Here is a 12,343-nt window from a genome sequence, read left to right as displayed (position 1 = left end):
ATCTTCCATAAGGATACAGTCAGTCTATAAATGCAGTTTGTTACCATTTATAATAGCATCATTTTACTTTGGTCTCAAGATCACAGAGTTTTAGTACTAGAGCAGTATATCTTTTCAGTGCTATTTCAATGAGACTGAAAGTTGCTATTTTCCTTCTGACTCCCTTACAGTTCATGGAGTATTATTCTTTTGGGCAATTTTTATAACCAGAGCCATTAATAAAACCATTGAACATTAATAAAAACCCACAAATGACTATCATAAATAAATAAAAATTAAAAAAAATAAAAATAAAACCCCACAAATGAAAATGAAAAAAATACTGGTAGGCTAGTCACCTTATTTCTCATTCCCAATACTCTCTGTGCACTTTTGTTCACATGTCACACGCCACAGTTACCATTACCACAGGAGCCAGCTCCTGTGGTGACTGTGCCCAGTGCCACAGTTCTGACACTCAAGGTTCTGTGGAGGACTCAAGCTTAACTCTTTCTGTCTATTCAAATTCTAAGGCACAATAATTTATGTATTTCAGGTGCAATGATACTCCAGGGGCGAAAATACTGTGTATCTTAGTGATAAGCCTCAGTGTTCAATTTCCTCTTCTCCATGGCTCCTGGGTAGTGGTCAGCAAGGTTCACCATGGGGAAGAAGGAAAGAGCTCCATAGATCACTTGGAATGTGTGTTTTTTCTTGACTGCTGTTAAAGCAGAGTTTTGGAGATATTCCCATTCTTGGGTACACAGAACTTTTCAGCTCTCTACTCGTCGAAATCTCCTTGAAAATGGTTCATGAAATTTAGGGATGCTTACACTAAGAGAATAAAGTAACATTAATGGCTTATTATGAACTGAAGCATGTCGACCCAAAAATTGATATGGTGAAGCCCAAAGCTTAGTACCTCAGAATATGACTGTATTTGGAGAAAGGCCGGTTGGCCTGCTATCTAATCTAATCTAATCTAGTCTGGTCTAATCTAATCTATCTATCTGACAGGAAGAGAAAGCACATGCAGGCCAAGTGGCAGGCAGAAGAGGAGGCAGAAGCAGTCTATCCACTGAGCAAAGAGGTTGATGCAGGGCTTGATCCCAGGACCCTCAGATCATGACCTGAGCCATGAGCCGAAGGCAGATGTTCAACTGACTGAGCCACCCAGGTGCCCCTGGAGACAGGCCTTAAAGAGGTATTTAAGTTAAAATGAGCCTGCTGGAATGGGCTCTAATCCACTCTAACTGGTATCCTTTTAAGAGAAGGAAATCTGGACAAGAGCAAGGGACACTTGGGATGTGTGCACAGAGAAAAGACCACATGCAGACACAGCAAGAAGGTGGTCATTTGCAAGCCAGAAAAGAGGCCTCTCCTTGAGAGGCTTCTCCAAGGGGAGAGGGAGAAACCAGACCTGTCAGCATCTTGATCTTGGACTTCTGGCCTCCAGAACTGTGAGAAAGTAAGTTTCTGCTGTTTACACCATGCAGCCTGTGGTATTTTGTTCTGGAAGCCCGAGCAAGCTAATACACTGCTCTTATCTGCCTTCGGACTATAAGTCCTAGACAGTCCTTCAAAATCCAGCCATACCCACATTTAGAAAAGAAACACATACAAAAACTGAAGACCATTCAAAATCAAGGAGGATGTCCAACCTTTGAAGAGATTATATTAGCCCTGTGATTTGGCAGGTACTTTAACTCTTGAGGATTACACTCAACAAAGAAAGCAACATGAAAGGGCTCAGAGGATCCCTAGAATCTGGAACTGTAAGTCAAACAAAGGTGGAAAAACTCATTTTCATAGGCTTCATGGTGTTTGTGTTGCTTGAAGTCACTGCTGATCATGTCAGTGGTTTGAATGGTTTGTGATTATTGTATGAATCTGAAGGAAAAATTTCAACCTGCTGCTCTACAAGAGTTGTCAAGATGCATGGAAAGGCAGTCAGTATCTGCTTAGTTATATTAAATATAACAATGTACTTTTTAATAACTTCTCATGTATTGAGGCTTGAGACCCTAATTTCATAGGATCACAGAGTCCACATATACCTGTTTAATAACTCTACCGAGTCTAGTGCATTGCTGAACATATGACAAATGTGAACTCATAGTACATACATGATATTTTTTTAATTTTATTTTTTTTATTTAAAAATATATTTATTTATTTATTTATTCAGAGAGATTGAGAGAGAGAAGCAGAGACACAGGCAGAGGGAGAAGCAGGCTCCATGCAGGGAGCCTGAAATGGGACTCGATCCTGGGTCTCCAGGATCAAACCCCAGGCTGCAGGTGGCGCTAAACCGCTGCTCCACCGGGGCTGCCCTATGTACATGATACTGATTAGCTTCTTGACTCTATATATTCAGTACACTATTTCCATGATCAGTTTAAAATAATTCATTCCACCATTGCCTCGATTTGATTTTTATCTTAGTGTTAATCCAAAATATCTCATTACTTGTCTCCTGCCAGTCTTTCCCATTATAATGTAAGCTACATGAGGGTGCTTTGTGTGTCATATACACTCAAGAGCCTAGAATAGTGCCAGGGAAACAAAGTTGCTTAGTATTTGATATTGATAATTAAATTGATCACAATGAGTAAAGTGAGAGTACTTTTATGTTTTGGTATAGATATAAAAAATAGTAATTGTCTTTTTCATGTTTGAAGAACTGCATAAAATATCCAGTCAGATGAGTTCTCATTTGCTACAACATTTTTTCCTTCTTTGCAAGGATGATTTTTGCCTTAGGAATTCATGTGCAAAATGTGAAAACACCTCTGGAGCATTTTAAGATCTCTAAAAGGTATTTGTAGAGACAGGTTATAGAACAATTACTAGAACATCACTTATTTGTGAATGCTTGAAAAATATCTCTTGGGAGGAAACGGCTTATGATAATCACATCATATGTGATACCTAATTGGTTAACATAACATAATACACTTTTAAGGCCATCTTATCATTATCGGAATCTCAATGGAAACAGTTATTACTAGAATTAGGAATTATATGCCCATCGGCCATGCCAAAGTAGTTTAACTATAAAAACAAGTTTTTAAAAAAACCATTCAGCATCTTGATTTTCAAAGTATATTTCAATTCTTTAGGTGTGGAAGCTACAGGTAAAGACGCTCAATATCAATTAGAAAAAAAGAAAAAAACAACTCAGTTGTCTATAAATGGCAACCCCATTGGAATAACTCCAGTATTTCTGGCATCATAAAAACCTAAGAATAATGCCATAAAAGCTACTGATTCAATAGCTATTAAATGTGTTCATAATTTATAATTTTTCATCAACCAAGCCCTGATCATAATCTTTTGTCTAAAATGAGAGAATTTATCTCAAATAAATATATTCAATTTTTAAACAAGTAAGATCCCTAAAAGTGAAATACCTTCAATTTGTGGCTGAATTTCTGGGAAAAGAAGAGGACAAAGAAAGTTATATTTATTTCAGAATTGCCAGTCACCCAGGTACAAGGAAGCAGAATCTATATAATCTTCAAAGTAATTGTTTCCAATAGTAAAACGTAATACAAAATGCCAGGGCCTCAATCGAATCAAAAAGAACAAATTTGGCTTAGGATTTAATAATAAACTCGAGTTGTATTATTAAAATGAAAAATTTGAAAAACCATCTTGCAAAGTGATGGAATGGGCTTTGTTAACAATTGAGTTGTTCAATTTGCCTAAAAACTGAAAACCTTTAGAAACCTCAGAGGTGACTTCATGACCTTTACTGTATTACAAATAGGCCTGATGTTCAAGATCCACATCCATTATATGCTTGAATGAGCTCAGTATTTATTGTTCTTTCATATCATTAAAAGAGCTAAAAGGGTGGGAAAATGCATAATGTAAAGAAAGGTCAAGTGGTAATCATGGTGTGAAATGCTGTTACATGTGTAACTATAATAATTCTTTAGATTTTATGCTCCCTGGAGAGGAAGTTGTTCAAAATTGTTCACCTACAAAGGTTTATTTTGTGCTAAATATAGCTCAGCACTCTAAATGGTGGAATTAGCCTGACCTTTCGCTCCTCAGCATCGGCAATGGCCTTTTCCCGGCTCACTTTCTCCGTCTGGAGCCCAATCTTCGTGATCAGAGCTTCAGCATCGTGATTTCTCAGTTGCAGCTCAGCTTCTTGAGAGGCAAGTCTGGCTTTCAGATCTCCCACCTGAAGGAAAAGTCAGTGTGTGGAAGTAACTTCCATCTGTAACAACAAATACCAGATATAGCTTCTTTTTTGTGAAATGAGCTCACAGATCCCTACCCGTCTGCAGTTTTTAATCCCTTTCTACCCTGTTCTGACTTTAGTCCCATGTGCCAAAATATAGCCCCATCCTCTCCCCCCACCACCACCAATATAGGAGCAAAGAATAATGTTTTCCAGGGGCGCCTTGGTGGCTCAGTGGTTGAACGTCTGCCTTTGGCTCAGGATGTGATCCCGAGGTCCTGGGATCGAGTCCTGCATCAGGCTCCCCGTGGGGAGCCTGCTTCTCTCCCTGCCTGTGTCTCATGAATAAATGAATAAAATCTTTAAAAAAAGGTAATATTTTCCAGTGGTTTTCTGAAAACTGTAATTTATGTCTGCACTAACTAGACATTTATCTTCTCCAACAGTCTGTGAGGTCAGGGAAGTGCCAACAGCCATCCCCACCCGAGGACATGACACCTGAGCATACATCACTCATAGCCCTGGTTTTTCTGATCCTGTGAAGCTCAGGCTCAAGACAGCAGAAGCCACAGGAAGACTTGCTTGTAAAGATAAGCTGGAAGAAGTAGGCCTTGCTCGGTGGCAAGCCGGAGGGACTATGGCTCTACCAGAACATCACTAAAGTTGAAGCCATCAGCACGCCCTGGCTGTTGATTTTACTATCTGTTTATTCAACCTGTTACTTTGATGGAAATGCCCCCCACACAAGTCTTAGCTCTTCCCACAAAATAAGAAATGGTCCTCTTAGCGCCCTCCACCTCATACAACCTTCAGCCTAATACCTACTACACAAAGGCAAACCACAATCTGCTCTATAGAACAGTTCTGCTCACTTAGTTGGGAGTTCATGAGGTTCCGAAGTACTAGTAGGTTCCTAGGTTTGAGAATCATGTAAAGAAAATCAGATGTACGGTGCTGGAAAACAAACATGTCTCAGCTCTAGAGACACACGAAGGCAGCTTTATACACCATGATAATTAACTCTATTCCATTTCTTTTCCAGAAGTAGGTTATTATGTTTAAACAAATCATAGGGGATCCCTGAGTGGCTCAGCGTTTGGCACCTGCCTTTGGCCAGGGGCGCAATCCTGGAGTCCCAGAATCGAGTCCCGCATCAGGCTTCCTGCATGGAGCCTGCTTCTCCCTCTGCCTGTGTCTCTACCTCTCTCTCTCTCTCTATCATGAATAAATAAAATCTTTTAAAAAAATAAACAAATCAGAGAATCAGAGAACAATCAATCACGTATGTTGACTCAATTGCCAAAGGCACTTGGGTGGTTTCATCTCCTGTGACAATATCTCACTACTGTACCAAGGACTCTTGTCACCTCCACCTCAACACAGTCTACTTGCACTTTGCCTAAATGGCACAATTACTATTACTGCTACCTGTACTATTTATTATATTTTAACCTAAGACTGATTTTTTAACCTAAGAACTCGAGGTACAGTGACAATAGCTTATCTATTCTTTTTAGCCATGTGAAACTAGACCTGTGTTAGACTGTAACCAAAAGAATCAACCAAGAGCCTCTGAACAAACTGTTATTATAAGCCCTGATTTCAGTTTCTAAGGGAGCTGTTAGGTTTGAAGTATCTAGTGACTCTAGCCCTGGAAGTGAAGTTATCTATGGAGAAAGGTCGCTAGGCTATCTATGATGACCTAAGCTCATATCTAGAGAGGGGATATGTGGCTCTAAGAGGAATTTATGGCTTTATTGAAATGAATAAACAGGGCTGAAGTTTAGATACATATTTCAAATGGCATGGATATTCATCTCAGTGGAATTACTTACGGCAGATCTGTAGAGGACACACGCTCCAGTATGATGGCATTCTGTTCCACACACAACCTGATCCTACACTGTAAGGCTTTCCCATTGCCCACATAAGTAACTATGCTTCCTTTCCATAATAAGTAGAAAATTTTTAAAACTCTTAGGGAGATATTAAATATTCCAATCACTCCTCTGATATTATGAGCATTATTTGCACAATTACCTAATGACAAGAAATTGTCAGTAGTCCTTCAATTAAGACTTCATGTATCTTCTTCTTAGACTTTCTGCCTGTACTTCTAGCCAAGGGGAAATAAGGAGACCCAAGCAACCTTGAACTTGGCAGACACCAAAAATAGCCAGTTCCTTTCTTTCTTCCTCTCCAACACCTCGTCTTTTTCCCTATGGCTGAGAGGCTGCCACCATAGATGCATACTCTGTTTTTATACTCTTAGCTCTGTTATTTGGGAAAGGAACTCTAAGTGTGCCACAGGGTATTTTTTTCCCTTGCCAAGGGCTGTCCCATCAGTTATGACAGTTCACTTTGTTTGTTTGTTTGTTTATTTATTCGGGGGGGGGGGGCAGAGACATAGACAGAGGGAGAAGCAAACTCCCCACAGGGAGCCTGATGCAGGACTCAATCCCAGGACCCCAGGATCATGACTTGAGCCGAAGGCAGACGCTCAATCACTGAGCCACCTAGGTATGACAATTCAGTTTAGCTGGTGCTATCAAGTCAACATGTTGAGTTGGGGACATGATTCAAAGGTACACTGATGCTCTGGGAAACAGATCTCCTGCACAAATTGTCTTCTAGCTCAACAGGACTCTGAGGAAAGTCTTCACTAGGAAAAAGAATCTTGATTTAAGTGAGATGGAACTGGAGAGATTGTACACAGAGAAGAAAAAGGAAAGAGAAAGGTGGCAGAGAGTAAGAGTAAGGTAACAAGTACATACGCAGAGTAAAAAGAAAAATTTTTTTTGAAAGAAACGGGAAAGATGCACCAATATGGATATATTCTTTGTGGACTTCCTAACAACTATTCTTTGCATCACTAGATGATGGCAACTGTCCTGGAAACCTCCTTACTCTGGTTCCTCTTTCCCAATTGTGGTCCATCTACTCACTATTCAGCACAGATCAGTTTCACCAAGAGCCAGTCCTGATTTTCGAAATGATGGGTGCAGGAGGTGCTGTGGCCTACAGAATGAGTGGAGGACGTGGCCAGATAGGCCTTCAGAGTGTAAGGTACCACCGTGTGCTTATTTCTAGCCTGGGCACAGACAGGCCACACAGCACGCCTGGGGAGAAAACTGGCCCAATCTCTTGAAAAGCATAGGAATATGACCTGATGGCAATACTCTGAAGGAGCCCTCTGGAATTCCTGGTCTTGAAGGGACCACCATTGAGAATTTTTCTCTCCCCAACTTGAGTCCAGATGGCATGCAGCAAGCTGAGCCAGTCTCCAAAATCTCAATATTTTCTTATTCTAATTTTTTCCTCCCCTAGTCACAGAGAGGCAGCATGGGGCTATGGGCAACAGCTTTAGAGTAAGACACATCTGGGCTCAAACTCCAACATCACAGGTTCTGTGGCTTTTAACTTTGCAAGTCCGATCTAAAAAGTGATAGTAGCAACACCTACTTCATAAAAATGTTTAGTTTTTACCAATAAAATTAAATGGTAGATGTAGAGACCTACACATGGTTAACATTGGGAACATTCTAATTTTCTTCCGATTTACTTCTGAAGGTTAAGGGTACTATCCTTCAAGGTAGCAAGGGTCTTATGACTGACACAAAGACTACCCCAGACCCTTTGTTCTAGAGAGATGATGGCCAAAAGCAGATGAGACACAAAGGTTGGAGAAAACAGCTATACTTCGGGACCTCAAGCAGAGTAAACCATGTCATGTCATCAGACAGGAAATAATGCCATCACTGGGGAGTTGAGAATCTGAGACCAAAAGGGATCCTACTTCCATTATTGTGTGATAAAATTCCTAACAGGGGGCAGCCCGGGTGGCTCAGTGGTTTAGCGGCACCTTCAGCCCAGGGCCTGATCCCAGAGACCCGGGACCGAGTCCCACGTCGGGCTCCCTGCATGGAGCCTGCTTCTCCCTCTGTGTCTCTGCCTCTCTTTCTCTCTGTGTCTCTCATGAATAAATAAATAAAATCTTTAAAAAAAAATTCCTAAAAGGAAATGCAGGACATTAAAGCAGGCAGACAGAAGATGGGAGTGAGCTATGCCTCCTCCTTCAACACTTGTACACTGCTTTGCACTAAGCCAGGCTAACAGTGAAAGGCTCTCTCCAAACCAGCATGAGAGAGGAATCGGCCAATCCTTTTCTAGACTTAAGAAAGCACAAAGAGTGGTTTTTGTTAGTTTTTTTTTTTGTGTGTGTGTGTGGTATTATTAAACTGTAAATTTTAGCATTTGAAATGCTAACATGGGTTGAAATGCTGCCTCAGAAGTAACTACTACATATTTCTTAATCTTAAAAGCATACATTTCACTCAGTAGGAACACATCCTGATCATACCTGAGAGGCTGTGGTTTTTAGCTTTTGGATGCCATTCACCAGGTGCTCTTTCTTCTGGGATACCTCTTTTTGTTTCTTCTTCAACAGATTCTTAAACAGTGATATTTGTTCTAGAAAACTCTTTGGGGTGGTATAGTTGTGTCTTCTCTCATTCTGGTAATACCTGGTACTCATTTCATTCACGCTAGTATGAACGTGGGCCATAAAGAGGCTAATAGAATCCTTGTCCAGTGGCTGCAAACATAAACATGGTAATTCATATGAAATTCTCTCAAGTTAACATAAAAATATAATTTAAAAAAATGATCAGCAAAATTATGCAGTATTTTTTTTCCCTAAAAGCCAGAACAAATTACAGGAGGATCTGGGAAGAGTTACTTATTAGTCTTTAAGAGATATCCACAGGATTAGAGAGGTAACAATAAAGCATTCAGCTTTGCCAAGTAGGGCAAAGGATTTTTATGCGCTCCACATACCAAACCCAAAAGCCAACATATAACACAAACAAAGGTTTTCACAACTTGATTTTTATCTATCAAGTGTGTGAAAGAAAAAAAAATGGAGAGATTGAGACACAGTATTCTGAAAGTATTTGTGGTGTGCCTCCAAACTAAACTATAGCAGTCACACATACACACAAAGCTGAAAGTGAGAAATACAGTTTTACAAGAACCCATGTGAAAATGAACAGGATTTTTTAAAAAAACTAAAAGGACTGTAAAGTATGAAAGTCACGGCTTCTGAGAGAAAAATATCATTTCTATTCTCATTTGGAAAAAAAAAACAACAGAAAACAAAACAAAAAAAAATGAGTAACCTCCCTTATAAGCTGGAGAACCCCCCACTATACCATTCTTTCTATTTTGTCCTCTATGACTTCTGAAGTAGTTAACTTTTTAATTTGTGGAGTCACATCTCCCTCATTTTAATGATTATTTATTGCATTCTGTACAAGATGAACCAGGTTCAATTAATCAAGGGAAGCCTAAAAATCAATTAATATGAATTAAATGAGCTACACCAACTCTTAGGAAAGTCACACATAATTTACCAAAGTGTTGTCAATAACGTTCAGACATCTTTGGGAAAATTGCACACAAGTGGCTAGTGATGCAGTTGAACGTTTCAAACCTGCACCATTAATATTACAACCAGGGTATGAGAAGAGACAGGCCAATTCTTGTTGGTGAAAAACAACTGCTTCCAAGCGACGTCTAAACACTTTGCTTTCCAACCTCATGAAAAATCCGTGAGTAGGTTTCAAATTTGTATATATAGGATGACCCTGCATATCAAAAATCCACCTCACTAGTAACTAATGTTTTTTTTAAAGCAAAAGTTAAATACAGAATGAGGCAAATCCTGAATATTCCTTATTCTCTAGATCTGAGATATGTGTCTGTTACCCAGTAGTGGATTCAGAATCCAAACTTATAAGGAAGTTCCATAACTCCATACAAGTGAGATCCCCTGAGGGATTTTTAAAAGACTTAATAAAAAGATTTTTAAAAGAGCTGCAATATGAACATGGATAGAAATTCATTCCTGTCCTGTCTTGTTTTAATGAATGAAAAGTGAGCACATGTCTTTCTACAAGATAAATACTTCTCTGGCCAAGTAGGACCTCCTCATGTGGGGTCGGGTTGGTAGGGGAGGACCTGGCCTCTGCCCAACCATGATCCTTATGAGGAGGCTCCTAGGCTGCCCTGAAAAGCTCTCTCCAACAACAGTTTCATTTGCAAATCTGCGATGGAAGAAGTGGTTTCCGGTAGAGCTGGAAGTGGCCCGAGACAACTTGTCTCAATGGGGCAAAATAACTATTGTTATCGGGCTTAACAAAATGGCACAGCATGGGAGACTTGCAGAGCCAGGGAGCAGCTGGTTGTAATTCACACTGTTTTTCAGAAAACTCTAATCGTTCCAGAACAGACCTCTTTGATGACTGGTCTTCCCTGCATTCTCAATTTGTCACTTTCTCTTATGATAAGGTCAGTAGTGACAGCACTTCCTGACATTAACAGCTGTGGCTTTTAAAAGGGTCATTGTAGAACTACTAATTGCAGTAATTTCATTAGCATAAATTATTTATTCCGCCATTCATTTATCTCCAGTTTTCTTTTTTTGGGGGGGGGGAGAGGGGGGTAAGTGCAGAGAGGATATGGAGGCTGGAGCTGCTGCAGAGAAGGGAAGGCAATGCTGAATTTTTTCGTTTTTAGAGACTCCAGTGAAGAATGTCGTTCCTGCTACATTTGGGCCCCTCGTGAAAAACCAGTGGATCCGATTCTGGAGTCATTCGGTGGCCAATCATGGTGAGAGCGACAATATAAATAAGCAAAGTGCCAGCATCACATGGTTATAAACCCAAGAGAGAAGCCCTGGACAACAGTGTTGTATTCACTGCATAGTCAGATATACACATGAAACTTTGTTTTCCCCTCGCATTTAGAAAAATGCTTCATTTTTGCTCTCTTGGTGGGCTCACTATAAGTGCAAAGACAAAGCTGCTATTTGGGGCGACGGTTCTCAAGTGGTGGCAGTCCCTACCACACCAAGTACCCCAGCCTCCTGACACGTAACAGCAAATGCCCAGTGTGTCCCTGCTGTTGAAAAGGTCAACTATCAGCAACCAGCAACCAGCATCAGAGGCCAACGCTGAATCGAATATCCTAAATGCTATATAGGATTTTACACCTGCCCATGACTGGCTGGTCTCAAGACTATCCTGGTCTGTACTTTTAAATTCAGACTTTCAAGGGCACTGTATTCAAGGAAAGGGACGAGGGACAAAAGAAAATGGAGATGAAAGGAAAACTATTTTTTTTAAGCTTAGCTTGGGATCATTTTGTAACATATAATGTCATATACCTGCAGTCTGCCTTGAAAGTTTCTCTCGGAAATTACTTCTATGTTTATTTTTTACAGCTTTATTGAAGCATAAGTGATACATGAAAAACTGTACATATTTAATATCTATTATTTTATAGTAATTCCAAACCATGGGGTTTAAAAATCTATTATTTGTACTTTTTAGCTCTTTTGGGGGCACTCACTAATAGACACTAATTAGATACTGCGGTTGTAAAATTGGTTTATTAAATAAAGAAAATGTAATGATACATAAAACGAGCAGTGCTGCATTGGAGCACTTCTAAGTTCCTCAAAGTGCTGATTCCCTCTGAGAAAAGATTCTGGAGGCAGCCAGGGATGCTGGATTTGCATCCCAGGACACAGGGTAGATTCCCTGTTCTGTACAGCTGGGCAAATGATGGCACTCCCTGAACTGCCTTCTGTCCACAAAAATCCAAGGTTAGATTTTTGGCTCTCCTTTCAGTCTGTTTCTTTTCATCCTTGACTTGCATTCCTTTTTCAGAATAGTCAAACATTTCTACGACAGTCCAGAGCAGGATTTAAGACCGTGGTTTCTGGCATCCCAGTGCTGATGGGGCCCTTACCTGCTGAGTGATCTTGTGCTATGGCCTCCAGCCCTTCACCTGTGCGGTGGGGAACCCAAGGGATCCCTCCTTAGAAGGCTAGTGAGTGGAGGTGGTGGGCACCCCTGCTCTCGGCGACGCTAACAGTGCACCAGTGTGGGTCCCAGGAAGATGACCTCTACCAGAGAGAGCAGCCACGAGGGTTAAATGTGGCGCCCAAGAGTTTTCTAAATCACATACTTGTGTCTTGTTCGTGTTCTCGTTTTGTTTTTTTATTGTCTGGTGAATCTATTTTGTTAGCTTGCTTGCGTTTTTAAATTTTTGTCTCTAATTTCAGAGGCAAATTTCCAAGGCCAACGGCAAGATCAAGTCCAGCAA

General features: G+C 40.3%; 1 protein-coding gene across 1 annotated transcript in view; it reads right to left on the bottom strand.

Moving 5' to 3' along the window:
* The window catches only part of DNAH11 (dynein axonemal heavy chain 11), a 299,232-nt gene that overhangs the window by 103,292 nt on the left and 183,597 nt on the right, over positions 1 to 12,343 (bottom strand). The window contains exons 54-55 of the mRNA XM_055314731.1: positions 8,535 to 8,768; positions 4,028 to 4,174 (exon numbers count right to left, since the gene is read on the bottom strand). Coding sequence (XP_055170706.1) covers positions 4,028 to 4,174; positions 8,535 to 8,768 — 381 coding nt within the window. The remainder of the gene's footprint in view (positions 1 to 4,027; positions 4,175 to 8,534; positions 8,769 to 12,343) is intronic.

This window comes from Nyctereutes procyonoides, unplaced genomic scaffold (assembly GCF_905146905.1).
Source record: "Nyctereutes procyonoides isolate TBG_1078 unplaced genomic scaffold, NYPRO_anot_genome, whole genome shotgun sequence".
NCBI classification, from domain to species: domain Eukaryota; kingdom Metazoa; phylum Chordata; class Mammalia; order Carnivora; family Canidae; genus Nyctereutes; species Nyctereutes procyonoides.
The sequence above is the reverse complement of the archived record's forward strand: the minus strand, read 5'-3'. Positions and strand labels throughout refer to the sequence as shown.